Source organism: Halyomorpha halys, unplaced genomic scaffold (assembly GCF_000696795.3).
Source record: "Halyomorpha halys isolate HHAL.00 unplaced genomic scaffold, Hhal_1.1 Scaffold889.1, whole genome shotgun sequence".
Classification (NCBI taxonomy): domain Eukaryota; kingdom Metazoa; phylum Arthropoda; class Insecta; order Hemiptera; family Pentatomidae; genus Halyomorpha; species Halyomorpha halys.
The window spans coordinates 81,941-98,296 of NW_027105736.1; the positions used below are offsets into that span (position 1 = coordinate 81,941).

General features: G+C 30.8%; 2 protein-coding genes across 2 annotated transcripts in view; one reads left to right on the top strand and one right to left on the bottom strand.

The window, feature by feature from the left end:
* The window catches only part of Mgat4a (alpha-1,3-mannosyl-glycoprotein 4-beta-N-acetylglucosaminyltransferase a), a 325,867-nt gene that overhangs the window by 79,946 nt on the left and 229,565 nt on the right, over positions 1-16,356 (top strand). The window lies entirely within an intron of this gene.
* Positions 9,887-11,065, bottom strand: LOC136797291 (cylicin-1-like). The gene has a single exon (XM_067053461.1). It carries the CDS (start codon positions 11,063-11,065, stop codon positions 9,887-9,889), a length of 1,179 nt encoding a protein of 392 aa, XP_066909562.1.

Below are 16,356 nucleotides of genomic sequence, written 5' to 3' on the forward strand. Positions count from 1 at the left end.
CATATCCATAATAATTTAGGTTCAAATGACTGGAACAGTTATAAATTTATTTGATAAAGTGTAGTGAAATAATTATCCGTGTTTAAATTACTTTACATATAATCAATTATAAGTGAAGAAATTTAAACATGGAAGATTTTTTCACTACACCTTCTCTTATAAATTTATGATATCAGGAGAAACTAATTTATGATTTTATTCATGATGGAAAACTATTAAACACTTATATTGACAACTCACTTTCTTTGCCTGTCTTTGTTGCTATGTTTTCTAAATTTCTTAATATTTCTGTATAAAAAATATTTAAATTATTGGAATCTGCTTCATGATTGACTGTACATTCACTATTTTCAGTAATTTATTATTATAAATTATACTTTCATTTTTTTCGTCTGAAAGCTGACCTCATTAAAATCTAGTTACTTGGCGTGTAAACCAAGATAACTATTTAAAAAATGTTGATTTGATGTTAATCATTACATAGTTAATTAATGTTTCTAGTCTACTCTTTTTTTATATCATTTAGTTTTGTAGTTTCTAAGTTTTTATTATTATCAACTGAACAAGTGTCATCTTTTTTACAATCTGACAGCCCTGACGAAGCCCTGCAAAGTGGGGCAAAACGTTGGTTAACAATAAACAGTTTTCTTTTACTATTTTGATACCTAACTATCTTCTTACAATAGGTTCATTTGGTGTACGCAGCGTTCTCGTCACTTTGCCTAGCCTCATTTATTGCTAATTAGGGCCGGCGCTATATCCTTGGCAATTGACCTCAAAACTAACTGCCAATGAACGATCCAATTATCCCTTCTGCTTATCTGTTATTTGCAATTGATTTTTTTTTCAAATTATGTGATATATGATCAACGTTTTTATCCATTAATGAAGTTACGTTTTTCCATTTTTTTAAACATTTTATTTAAAAAAATTATATTTAACACTCTACCTATTGTCACAGTAATTTTTACCGCCATAATATTTCCTCGACTATATTTTTTGGGGACGATATAAACCTAAACTTCTTAAAGTTTCATTAGTTTTGATAAATATATCCAGTACGTTTTCATATAATTCTATTCCTGCTATTTGGTTATAGTATTATTAATTTATTTTTTTAAAGAAACAAAGTGACTAATCCGCATATTCTTATACATAGTAATGTAAATATTATAGTCAGTCCTATTGTATCTTTATTTACTCCTCAAAAACTCCTACAATATGAAAAAATGTGTGATTCTTCATTAGTTCATGTTTATTCAATGTATAAAAAAGACTTTAATATTTTATAATATATAGTTGAGCTGTAGGCAATTTAGTTTTGGTTTAATTGTTTCTATTTATGCATGAAGCTCTGTCTCATCTTTATGTGTATATAAATGATTGACCATATTTTTCAAAATATGAAGGAGTTGGTTGGAGTTGCAGTTGAAATGAACAAAAACAGTTAAAAACTATTTCTTTGTTTTGTTTTACAAATAAATTTGTAACTATTTTTTCGTTCCTTTTGACCAAACCCTCGACCATCTCATTCATATTTTAAATATATTTATATTGTAATATTAGTTATTTGGTACAAAAAAAATACCAGTCAATTGTTTCTTACACAGGAATGTATAATATATAATAATCAATCATTCAAACGTTTTATATAAATCTCATTCGACTTATACATTTTTTTTGTAAACCGCATCCTACTAATCTTTCTTTTATAATTGCTTTAATCCATTCATAACGTTAAATATGTATTACTATATTTCAATACTTAATATGTTAGTTTTTTTTTTTGATAAAATTAACTACTATTCAGTAACCTTATTATATGAAGAAATAAAATATATCTACTTTACCTATAATATATCTGCTCCGTAGGCAAAAGAATAAATTGTGATAACTTTTAGACCATGGAAGATAATTGTATTAAAACGTCCTGAAGTCTAAGACACCAAGTGGAGGAGTTTGTACCGGAATCCTACATTGTCAGCAAATACCCCCGCTGTTCCTCCCTGGTCTGTATAAATACCAGTCCTTTGTAATCGCTATCCGTTTCTGCTTTCACTACTAGTATAAATAGCGTTTAGATCATTATACTGCTCTACTTCTAATTAATTATTTGATACTCTTTAATTACAGTTTACTTGTTACTTTAATCATTAGAAATTCTTTTGCTGAAGCTTGTAGGTGTAGGATAGTCCTACATTTGTTTTTCTTGCTTCAAAAAAATAAGAAAAGGGGAATGAATTATAAAAAAAAAAAATTACCGTAATTCTTTAAAGACGAATTAATATTTTTTGTTAAATTAAAATGAAAACATAAGTCTTTTGAGTTTATTCTTAGCATATTTTAAATATAGTAGAACTTTGTTGTACGCTCCTGTTTATAACGATTTCCTGACTTTGTGCTCGTTTTACCATGAAACTTTATTCGTTACATTAACCCAGTCTTCCGTTTATATCATTCTAAAGCAGGTGTTTTATTGTAAGTTTTTTATGAATAAAAGATTGAATTAAAGTTTTAAAAATGGTGTCGCAATATTTTTGAATTAATATGTTTTCTTTCCATTAGACAAATAAAAAACAATCACTTTTAATTTAAACTAGATTTTTTGTTTTATTAAAAATTATGTGTTTTTTTGTTATATAGTGTTATTCAATTAGGTAAAATAAAAATATATGTCGTTTAAGTAATGCCCAAGGCCTCTTTATAATCACGCCACTGCCTGTAGGAAACAACTGGTGTAATTCCACGAACGTAATTCTAAGGAATATTCATGTATTTTTTTTGTTATATCCAAATTTTTATTTTTACAAATATGGATACAATTTTTTCAGGAGTTGCTTTATGTTTGTTTTGAAAATTGTTCACGAAAATCATTCTTAATTTCTGTAAAAATATATTTAGTTAAAAAGTTGAATAAATAAAATTTAATTAAAAACATATAACCTTAATTGGTGATCATGATGTATGCAAAGATCTAAAAATTGAAGTAGAGGAAGAAAATTAAACTAAACGTTTTTACGATTGTATCAACCGTTTTCTGTGACACTCAATGGGGGGAAGGGTTTCTGGTGAAGCTATTCTTCAATAATGAATTATCAAAAAATGCAGACAAAAAGGTTGAATGCGATCAAAATGAGATAAGATTTAATGTGTATAATTAGTCTAATTGATGATGAGTATGATTCAACTGTAATGGACTCAGAAGCATTCACTCGACGTCGAGAAGACAAATGTGATTGGGCTGTGTGATACTCTCATATCATTTCAGCATAATTATCTATATGCTAAACTATACAACTATTTATTTATTATTTTTTCTGAAGATTATTGTTTCTAATCTGAATTAGTGTTATTACTTCAACTTGATTTTTTTTAATAATATATTTATTGTTATTTACAACTGTATACATATATATATATATAACAAGTAAATTTGCTGTACGTGACATGATACAAACATGTGGAGAATCTAACCACTGATAGAACTCCAATAACATTTCTAGAGGATAAGATCTCGAGGGCATCTTCTTTTCAGACGCCTAGGAGGATTATTAGGTAATGAAGGAGAAGTCAGGTTAGAAACAAGTGGATTTGGGTGGTTGAGAAGTTTGTTATGGGAGGAACGGTATCTGGTTCTGGCCAAATCGGCAACATATGGAACATTGAGGTCCTGATGGATGACTTTATTTGTGACAAAGTAAGGAGCATTAAGGATTTTACGAAGGATTTTGGACTATAAGGATTGGATTCTGGAGGAATTTGATGGTATAGTGGAGCCCGAAAGCTCAACTCGGTATGTCCAGATAGGCCTTATAATAGTCATGTAGATCAGTCTTTTGTAATGGATTGGCAATTTAGACCGTTTGTCTAGTAAATGTTGCAATAGTCTGATTTTTTTTTTTTGCTTTCACTTACCTATATTGTAAGAAAAGTCTGTGATTTAATAAATCTTAATATTTGTTCCAATAGAAAAAGGAGGTTTAACGTAACCTCGATTCAAATCACAATGAAGTGAACCGAAAACGGTGTGTGAACAACCAGTCTCAGAAACGATAAGTTGTACAAAGCTGAATTTACCTATTTACGGTAATTGTATAAGATGTTACTGCAACATTTTTGCTAAAATCGACTTAACTAGAAGTGTTATAATAAATATAATATATAAATATAGATAATAAGGGATTTTCAATGTCAGATAGGTTCCATTGTTGTTATGACATCAGTAATAACCGATAGTTGTAATACTTTTTTTATTATTTCCGCGACAAAAGACATAGTAGTTTTTACCTAACCGACAAATAGAAATATAGAGGATTGCGATCGTGAATAGTAACGAATTTTCCGTTTTAATATGATCAATGATTAATTTTAACTTAGATATTACTTAATAATAAGTAATGTGTTTTAAGTAATAATAATAAGTTATGTGATGCGTGCATTGGATCAAACTTTTATTGCTTTAATTGCATTAATGTAAAGAGATATTTCATTCAAAGTTGCCATTTTGTTTTATTTTTAATTTTAATTTATTTAATATTAGAGTGCTACCAATGGGTAGTTTCTCTACACGCCTGTAACACTCAATTACTGTAATAACACAATTTAACTGAGATCAGATTTACTAAATGCCTTATAATGTACAGTAGTAAATTGCAATAAATAAATATTAAAAAAAAAAATTATTTAACAATGAAATCATATCCATGGTTTATGTACCAGATTTTTAATGTTCTAGATGGAAAAATTGTTTTTTCATCAGTAACATTATATAATTTGAAAACTTTATGTACGTAATCTAGACCAGACTCAGAATCACTACAAACTAAGTTTGCTTCCATTTTTCCCGATGCCTCTACAGAAATAAAATATGATTAATAAAAGCATTACATGAGAATCATAATTCAATGTGAGTACTACCTTTTTTTACTGAGGGTATATGAAGGTACAACTGAAATACTTATATGTTGGTTGAGATGGCAGTTCTGTGGGAACTATACTTTAATAGCTTGAGGTGAGGGGCCTCCGCGAGATGATTGACGAATATAACCAAATAATAAGAATAAAATTAAATGACATAAAGAAAAGAAACAACAATAAACAAGATAGAGAAGAGAAAAATATTAAATAGTAAAAGCAGGCGAGAAGAAAGGAGAGGAGAGACAAAAGAAGGAAGTTATGGTGGGGTTAAAAGGTAATGTTAACAGGATTGAAGGGGCCCTTCCTGCCCTGCTACCTCGCAGGAAGGGGGGACGTGTTGAGTGTACGGAAAGTTAAAAAGAAGTGCTATTGTACTATTTCTAGTTATAGTTTGTGATGTTTGTGAGCCATTTTATGTCTCTTAAGTCATGCACCTCTAGAAATTTTTGGGTATAATAAGTGTATTAGGGGTGCACCGTGTAGTAATGATTGTATCATTATTGGTTTGTATATAAATAGTTTGAGTCTGAGTGAGAACCCTGTTGAGATGACTAGGTGTTTAAGTTGAAAGAATGCTGACGTTACGACCTGTGTGCCATGTTCTCTGTGTTATATGTGTGCAGTGAATAAGAGGATAGACTCTAATTTCATAACGACATAAGTGAAATGTTTCTTGGTCTGCATTGTTTATTCGTTTAGTTTAGTTCTCTGTTTGAGGATATCTTATCTGTGAAAGTGATGTCGTCAGTTTTTCGAATGTTGATGTTAATGCTTATGTCCCGAAACTATTTAGTCCGGTTAGGCTGCTTGTGGCCCCTTAAGGTCTTATACTGACTGAATATACAACTATGTTAGCAGCATTTGCAGAGATTTGGAGTCTGTCTATCTTCATCCGATCTATATAGGCAGTGTAGATGTTGAATAAGATTGGCGCAAGTACCAAGCCCTGGGGAACTCTAAGAGTAACTGGCTTTTGAGAGGAGATTTCAGTTTTAACCCGGACTGAGAACGTCCGGTCCAATTGTTTATTGAAGGGAATTAGTGGGAATTCGTTTTAGAAATTCAGAATTTAAGGCATTTCTATGTCAATGGTGATAAGAGCTAACTTAACGATATTTAATTGTGTATGAATATAACTAGCCTAATCAACAATCATAACTGTTAGAGCCGTTTTCGAGAAAATATAGTGTAAAATCGATGAGATAAAGTGGCACTTCAGGTTATTTGGTTTGAGCAAAAGATGTGCATTAACATAAATCTTGAACCAAAATATAAATATCTTAAAACCTATTAAATTACAATTCAATTAAAATTAAATACACTAAGTACGATTATAAATATTTATATATTTAATAAAGCCAAAAGATTAACTGAGATTCTCATCTTCGAGAGTTACTTGCATCTAAATTTGTCAAGTATACTGTTTGCCGTATAAGAATTTTTTTTTCCTTTAAAAATGGCAAACTCGAGCCACATAAAATCTGAACATTATTACATTATCGTAAATTCAACAACTGAAAAAATAAAACTTTTAAGACAAAACTAGGACTTGGATCACGTTGAATTCCCTTATTCAGTTTAGTATATTTATGAAAACTGCTTCCACTTTTAGTATTATACATCATGAAATGTTTAAAAATTATAAAAATTTCAATTATATGTATATATATAGTGTGATGTTCCAATTGGTCATGTATTTTCGGGGAATGGTTATAGAGATTAGAAAGCACATTTACTGAGATTTAAATTAAATGATAACAAAATAATAAACAGAAAAAAAAGTACTGAAAACTACTATGATATAGTATATTCAAATTTGTGATATCGTTTTCAAGATAAAAATAATATTTATTTTTCACTTTAATTTATTGTAATGATAAAACAGTTAATTAGGGACAACAAAACAAAGGTAAGTTAATAGTAAGACTCTTATACTTCTGTAGTTGTTGTTACAAGTGTTTTATTTAACTTTTGTTGGTGTGGTGGTTGTGTTTTTGAAAAATGATTAGTGTAAATTACCTCACAATGCCCATTATTCAGGTATGATACATTATATTTTAAAATATATTTATATTATATATCATTGTAATCTGTATTACATTATCTTATAATTCATCTGCTTTCTGCATTGATGATCTTTAAAAGCATGTATGTGGTATGATTTGTAAATGAACTATTCAACCTATTTTTTTTTATTTATTACTTCTTTTTTTGTTTTTTAATGGCCAAATTTGTGAAACTTGGACTCAAATTTAATTATTTAATGATCTGTAAGAGACCTAACACTTTATTTTCGGAATATTCTGATAATAATTTATAGATACAGTTTTTTCTTTTGATTTCATTTATTGAATTTTTCATTAACTTTAATTATATATTTAATAGGTACAATAATTGATAAATAACAGTGGAAGACCATAGATACCTTCGTTAAATTATATAGATTTTTTTCCACTCCCCTTATAAAAATGTCCGTACTAATCGTCAACTATAAAACAGGAAAAGGCTATCAGAGGGATATAGGGTGTAGGGTTGCCAAGATTATAGGGCATGATTGTCCCAGGCCCTTCCCCGTACATAAGATGAATGGCGAAACGGTTCTCCCTTGGCTTAGTGCCATTACATTCATCCCTCAGCGATTCCTATGAAAGTGTAATGGCCCTTTAGAAAGGCTCACTAAATTCTCATTTCCATCTTTCCATATTTGAAATATGTATATTATTTGCAGCATTATGTTACCGAAGTTGCTGTTAAACTTAGATTGGGTTACTAGGTTCTTGTTTGATACTTGGAACTGAAGTCTGAATTATATTTATTTTTTTTATCCAATGCCAGTAGACACTAAATGCAGAAGCTGGCTGGCAATAGCCGAAACCCCGACACCTAGTTTACAAGGTTCTCGGAACCACTGTTGTGCCAGGGTACCTTCTAGGGGAATTATCGGGATAGTTGATACTGGCTAAGTATTATGATAAAGGATTAGGGTGATGAATAAGGTCTATTTTTTACAAATCTAGTAAATAATTAAAACAATATCTATTTGACCTTAAAGAAGTCATCCTTTTTAAATTCAACGTTGATGCTCTGTGTAAATTTTCATAGTTTTGAATTACTTTTTAAAATTTTGTTTGGCTTTTGTTCAAGTCTGGCACCTGATACCACTTCTGACAAATCTAGTGTCTCACTTTATCCCTCTTTTGAAAATTCTTTAAATGACTATCATCAAACCTATATTCATCCTCCTATGGATCGCAAATGTAATCACCCCCAACTGACTAACAGCTTTATTAGTTGACAAAAACGTCGTACCCATTGGTAGCACTCTAATGACATTTTACATTAGTTGGTCTTGTGGCCGTCTTATTTTCAGCCGCGTCACAGGATTGTCAGGAATGGAAGAGGATGTAAGGTTAGAACCTAGGAGGTTTGAGTGGTTAGGGAGTTTATAATGGAAGGAGTGATATCTGGTTCGTGCTAGATCGGTTACAAAGGGAACATTAAGGTCTTTATGTATGATTTGTGACAAAGTAAGGAGCATTGAGGATTTTACGAAGGATTTTGGATTGTAAGAATACGAGAGGAATTCGAAGGTTTAGTGGAGCCTCAAAGCTCAACTCCATATGTCTAGATTGGCCTTATTACAGTCATGTAGATCAGTCTTTTGTAATGTGTTGGAAGTTTAGACCGTTTGTCTAGTAAGTGCTGTAATAGTCAAGATTGGCATGCAGTTTTCTCTCTTTTCATTCTTGTGTGAGGATTCCAGGTTAATCGTTTCTCCAAATGTTGTCCAAGGTAGCGGATCTGTTCGACAGGGGTAAGAGTAACATTATTAAATGAAACTGTAGGGCAGTCGGTAGGTTTACGACGAAGGGTAAAGGTGATTTGATGGGATTTGTTGGAATTTATCTTAATCCTCCAATGACGACACCATTCTTCGAGGGCTGCGATAAGGGATTGGAGAGTTTGGTATACAATTAATGGGTTATTATTAACTGCGAGCACACATGTGCCATCGGTATACGTGGTGAGGATAGTGTTGGGATTGGTTGGAATGTCAGCTGTATGGATGGTGTAGAGGATGGGACCAAGGATACTACCTTGAGTAACACCAGCGGACTGAGAATAGAGGGATGAATAGGAACCATTGTAGTTTACTTGGAATAACCTATCAATGAGAAAGGAACGAATGATGAGAAAGTATGTAGAAAGTAGGAATTTGCGAAGTTTGTAAAGGTGCAAGACTCGATCAAAAGCCTGTTCTACATGGAAAAAGACTCCCGCGCAGTACATTCCGCGCTCCAAAGAAGACGAGACTACGTCCACCACATGATGACATTGCTGGATAGTAGAGGGGGGTGTTCGGAATCCAAACTGGTGAAGAAGAAAATATAGGTTCATAAGTAGCATTAAAATTAACAATGAAATAAAAAAATAATATACATATGAAAATCAGCTAAATAAATACATGTACAAATTAGAAAGTATTTTAAGTTGAAAAACATAACGAAACGTATACGTTATTAATTAAATTTATTAGTAGAATAAAAAATAAAAGAGTACATATAAAGTATATTAATTAGTAGTGTAATAAGTAATACAAGTAACAGTAATTAGATGTGTTGTACATAACTAACTAACTACATAACTAAGTGGGTGAAGGAGAAAGAACAAAGTAAGATACGAAAGATAGCAGAAAATAATGAAAGGTTGTTAATATATAGACTAAAGAAAAAAAGGGAAACTATAAACTAACTGTAGATAGGAAATATATGGTTTTATAGTTGAGCGGTTTTGTGCTAGAACTAATTCTTAATATTTTATCAATGTAACAAGTAGGTATTCTCATTCTATTTGATAGAATTTTATTTAAAATAGTCAATATTGTTTAAAAACATTGGGTTTTGTCGTTATATTTAAGCTACAGTGAGGAAGCTTTGGTCAATTAGAAAATTCAGATTCAGTAAATATATCAACTAAATTGATAAAAATAATTTTCATTAGATTCTTCCTCTGATTCTTGGTTATCTGTTTTTTTCCTCAACTTCGGAAACTGCTTGTAAAACTCTTCCAAATCCATGTCACTCTCATCAGACGGAAGGAGCAAGTCTTGCCACAATTGATTGAACATGACTTCCGGTTCCCCGAGATCAGAACTGCTGTCGGTGCTCGACTCTTCTTCCACCCCCTCCTCTACAACCTCATCGTCTGAAAACATAGATAAGCAATCTATCTTTAGCGGAAATACTGAGAGAACCTCTGGCTCCTCCGTTATTGATGACTGCTTCGAACCCTTACGTTCTACGTCGGACAATACTTTCTTCTTTTTCAAAATTAATGGTACATAGTGTCCTTTGATGTAATCTGGTGAACCTTCGCAGTAACTTTTTTTAACTATCTGTAACGAATGGATTTTTTGAGGTTCCTTCTTTGAAATTTTCCTTCTCTCCAAGTCACCGTTTTTCACTACATTTTCAGCTTGTTGTTTTGAAAGTGGTTTCAAGGAGTTGTTCCTTTTTGATTTGCTATCAAATGTTAAATTTTCAAGATTTCTGTTTGTAATATTTTTCTTGATTGTAGTTTTTCCTTTTGCCGTTTTCGTACTCGAATCCGATCGAACCATTTTGTATCTATCTGAATCTGACTCTTCAGTCGCACGAACTATGGTTGAGTCAACACTGAAAATCTTAGACTTTTCAGTTTCATCCTTGAGATTCAGTGATGTCCTGCTTGTACTAGTCAGAGCCAATTCATTTTCATTCGGTTCAGATTCATTAGTATTGTTCTCTAATATCGATGTTAATTTTTTTAACTCTTTTAATGTTTCATCATTTCTTATTATGTCTTCGATATTATATGTTTCTGAATATTCTAATGATTCAGTGTCCAATGATTTCAATTCCTCAACTGGATTATAGATTTTTTTGCTTCTATTTTTAGATTCTTTTTGTGGTATGTCCTTGGATATTGTTGTTGAGTTTTCGCCCGTTTCTTTTGACTCTTCTGTCGATGCTAGCCATGATGATAGTTCAAAATTATCGGAGGTTGAATCATTATTTTTTATGTCTTTGAACTCTTTTAATAATTCTTTTATTTCTTTAGATAGATCGCCTATCTCGTCCTCTGATAAATCGTGTATTGATTTTGCCATCTTACTTATATCTCATTAGTTTTTTTTCTGTACCTTTTTGACATATTAGTTATCACTTTCTTATTTTTAATTACAAAATAAATATATTCGTTTGGAATTATATTAACATGTGTTTCCAATTATTCAAAAATTTAATACACGTGATTTGACTATTATTAATCGTTTATAAATGAGCAATAATTAAAAACTGGAATAAAAGCATGTTTGTTCAATATTCAAGCTGGACGGTGACTTAATGATTTCTATCCGTTGGGGGATCTTTACGCTGTCTCTGGATTTTGATTCAACATTTCGAAAAATCTATCTTGGATGAGCTGGTTGTAGATAAAGTTCAATGTTTTTGTTTTTAACTTGGATTTGCAGTCTGCCTCTTCTTCTCTATTCTTCTGTCAGATCTTGTCATGACTATTGGGAATTACATTTATTTTTACATCTTATTACCTATAAATATTAAACGAAAATCAATTTGTAAGATAGTATTTATTTACATATACACTTTTAATAAAATTGTTTAAAGTTTTTCTACATTCATCAAGCTTTTGGCTAATGGTACATGCGTATATGAATACACAATTGAAAAGCTTAGCGGATGAACTTTTAGAGGAAATTTAAAAGGGTAGTTTATTTGGATGTATATTTTTTATTAAAATGTATAAGTGCATTCTTCTTTATAGGAATACAAAATAATTTAATTGTAGGATGGACAATAGGTTTTAATCAGTGCATTTCAGTTTTATATAGATGTTCTCATACATTTAGAGGGCATTTAGCGAGTTTTATTTAAGCAAGGTTAGGTGAGTGTTCTATGTATTAATATTATAAATGAAACACTAAAGTTCATTATTGTTGATTGGGTTGTTTTTAGTTAAAATTTTGGAATTTTTTTTTTCATTTTACAAAAATCCGGTCTTTAGTTATGAACCATGCCCTGATTCACATTTTGTGTATTCGCGCATAGAACTCTATCTCCAATGAAAAAGATCCCGTGAAGGTTTATAATGCAGTTAGGGAATGTGTACCCACCTTATCGCCTATCTTACGACAGTAGGTTAATTTTTGTTTTTTTTAAGTTAGATTGCATGAAATTGTCAGTTAAGCACTGTCATTTCTAATAATTAGTTATGTGGATAGCTGTTTTATTTTAAAAATGTTATTTTTTTAAATTAAACTTAAATTCAAATTTATATTTTTTCACAGGGGGATATTGATAAAATTTTGATTACGGTTGCATTGTTTATAAAAATAAAATAAAATAAAAGATTCTAATAAAGGTATAGAATATATTCTATGTTGTATTTATATATTTTTTTGTTTATATTTACTTCCAAAATCTCTTGAAATAAAAAAAAGAGTTATAGCTTTGAGAGCACCCCTTATCGTGCACTGACAAGAGCTGTCAGTGAGAGATAATACTTTGGCTGAGTGATTCAACAAAACCCGTTCTTTTACTCTCCAGGTTTAGTTATTTCAGTTTTTTAACCGCATTATTTTTATACTATGTACGATGAGGTCTCTTACAGATTATAAACTAGTATATAATTACAATAAACATCATATGATTATATAAAACATTATATGTCAAGACTGTTTACAAATGATGATTATCTCTATGAGGTTAGTTGGATATACAGTACTGTTTAATAGATTCGCATTTCTTAAAGTTTGCATTGAATCAATTTGGTAATTCTTGAAAATAATCAGGACCAGTGTTGTTATTAAGTTTAATTACTTTATAATTAACTCAGATTTAGTCGTGCTGCAAGAAATATATCTTTCACGCTCGTTGTAAAAATCCTTTATATTTTTTCATTATGTTATTTTTTATTGATATAACTCTACTCGTGTTTTTTGGGATCCACCAGGTAAGGAATTAAATTTTCGAATAAGAATATTAAACAGAATCATGCTTTAAAAATGTCAAGTACCAAAATCGAGTGGTAAGAGCACTTTTTTCATGGCGCAACTAACTTGTTGAATTCATGTCGGCCATACGCAAGTATTTATATTTCTTTAATTTTAGTGACCTATTCTCAGATAATAAAGTCAATCACAACTGAAAAAAAAATTAAAATAATCAAACTCTAAACGGTCATATATCGTATGTAAAAAATGTAAACTATATTTATTTACTTTGAAAAAGTGAAATAGTTCATATTATTAAAATATGTTCAGTTATTTTTAAATTAAAGCGATTTATGCTGGATTAACTGATTAACAACCGTTTGTTGATCTGATTAACAGATCTTGGACCTTTTAGAACAAGCTCAGTAATCAGTGTTTGCGTTGAAGTGTTGAAGAAGCCATATACCTTTCGTTGTCAAAAATTAGATACTTGACCAGAATTTATATCCAGCAAGAAACCCCTGTCTATAAACCGATTCTCGAAGAGAATACCGCTAAATATGAAAAATAATAAAAATAAATAAAGAATACCGCTAGGTATGAACGTCTAAAAAATGCCTTCTTCCCTCTCTGGTCTCGAATGAGACAAGTTATTTTCGAATTGAAAGAGTATCAAATTATAAAACAAAGAGGAAAATTACCACCAATATCCTCTCCAGATATAAATTGCAATATGCTTTGGGTCACAAAGACTAAGGGATGTTCCCTGCAATAAATAGAACAAGCATTGCTTTCGGAACTAAATAATCACCAGTACAATACGGTAATGTACACGGATGGATCAAAAACTACTTCAATACGGCGATAGAGTTCTAAAGTACAATGGATGGAGTTTGTCGCATCTTCACAGCTGAACTTATGGCGATTCTGATAACATTATAGGAAGATTATTGCGGACATTATTATTGCGGAGTTCCTCGACAACTCTTTAGTGCCTTATGCGACAGTGAGAACATTAACAACGCCATCAAATTCATTAAATCTATCGGATTATTTGCTATCAATGAATCTGATTTATATACTATACAACATGGTACCATTAATTATTATTTATTTTTATACTTATGCTATTAATTATTATTTGTTAGTATTTAACATCACTGTCATTAATTGAGTACCAAAATTGATATCATAAATTGTGCAGCTGAGAGAAACTTATTATTATCTTACTGAATAATTAATAATTAACAAGGGCAATAATAACCGTCAGTAGATTTTTTCTCTCGGATCCAAACTATAATCCAGATCCTTATTGAAATGAAAGGACAGATTGCTAAAAACTTATAATACTCAAGCCTAAACGATGTTTGCAATTATATCTTCCTGTGATGTCATTGGTTTTTACTGTATTTTGGCCCAGATAATGCAACATACAATTACCTTTTCTTAAGTTTGTTCTAATTCGCTTAAACCTCTGCACTTCATTTATAGTGCCATAATAAAATAATTTAACGAGAATATAATTTTATTTAGTAAATTTATTCGTTGCGCCGAACTGTCCACAGAAAATAATTTTATTTTTAAAAAGTAGATGACTTGTTTTGTTATTTTCATTCCCAGCGCATACGTGCAGCAATCAATTTAATTACTGTAATTTAATTAAATTAAGTTTGAATAAATTACAGATATGAAATAATTTCAATTTCAGATCCCTTAATAGAATTTTTCTAGGAATGGATTAAATTAAATTAATAAATGTATTATGCAGTGTTGCCTGTGTACGCTTAGAATGACAATGACATAATTCCTACACTTGATATATAGAGATACATAACAAATGAACTTTCTTGGGACAGTTCGGTGCAAAGAATAAATTCAATTTCCCCTTAAAGTGTCCTAGTCAGTCACTATAAATAGAGTGAATTAAATTGATACTTTTTTAATTTTCCCGAAATTTTTCTATTTCCCCACTAGTTTTCTTGATTGAGTGACGTTTATGGTTTCTACCTTTGGTTCCTAGGGCTAAACCATGTCACATTAAATGATCTGTCCATCGGGAAAATGACATTTAAAAGGGGTTTGTTAGTTAAAAATTAAGGTGTTTTTATAAAGACATTATTTATATTTTTTTTACATTTTTAAATTTGTATATATATAACCTATTTTTTTTTATTTATTACTTCTTTTTTTGTTTTTTAATGGCTAAATTTGTGAAACTTGGACTCAAATTTAATTATTTAATGATCTGTAAGAGACCTAACACTTTATTTTCGGAATATTCTGATAATAATTTATAGATACAGTTTTTTCTTTTGATTTCATTTATTGAATTTTTCATTAACTTTAATTATATATTTAATAGGTACAATAATTGATAAATAACAGTGGAAGACCATAGATACCTTCGTTAAATTATATAGATTTTTTTCCACTCCCCTTATAAAAATGTCCGTACTAATCGTCAACTATAAAACAGGAAAAGGCTATCAGAGGGATATAGGGTGTAGGGTTGCCAAGATTATAGGGCATGATTGTCCCAGGCCCTTCCCCGTACATAAGATGAATGGCGAAACGGTTCTCCCTTGGCTTAGTGCCATTACATTCATCCCTCAGCGATTCCTATGAAAGTGTAATGGCCCTTTAGAAAGGCTCACTAAATTCTCATTTCCATCTTTCCATATTTGAAATATGTATATTATTTGCAGCATTATGTTACCGAAGTTGCTGTTAAACTTAGATTGGGTTACTAGGTTCTTGTTTGATACTTGGAACTGAAGTCTGAATTATATTTATTTTTTTTATCCAATGCCAGTAGACACTAAATGCAGAAGCTGGCTGGCAATAGCCGAAACCCCGACACCTTGTTTACAAGGTTCTCGGAACCACTGTTGTGCCAGGGTACCTTCTAGGGGAATTATCGGGATAGTTGATACTGGCTAAGTATTATGATAAAGGATTAGGGTGATGAATAAGGTCTATTTTTTACAAATCTAGTAAATAATTAAAACAATATCTATTTGACCTTAAAGAAGTCATCCTTTTTAAATTCAACGTTGATGCTCTGTGTAAATTTTCATAGTTTTGAATTACTTTTTAAAATTTTGTTTGGCTTTTGTTCAAGTCTGGCACCTGATACCACTTCTGACAAATCTAGTGTCTCACTTTATCCCTCTTTTGAAAATTCTTTAAATGACTATCATCAAACCTATATTCATCCTCCTATGGATCGCAAATGTAATCACCCCCAACTGACTAACAGCTTTATTAGTTGACAAAAACGTCGTACCCATTGGTAGCACTCTAATGACATTTTACATTAGTTGGTCTTGTGGCCGTCTTATTTTCAGCCGCGTCACAGGATTGTCAGGAATGGAAGAGGATGTAAGGTTAGAACCTAGGAGGTTTGAGTGGTTAGGGAGTTTATAATGGAAGGAGTGATATCTGGTTCG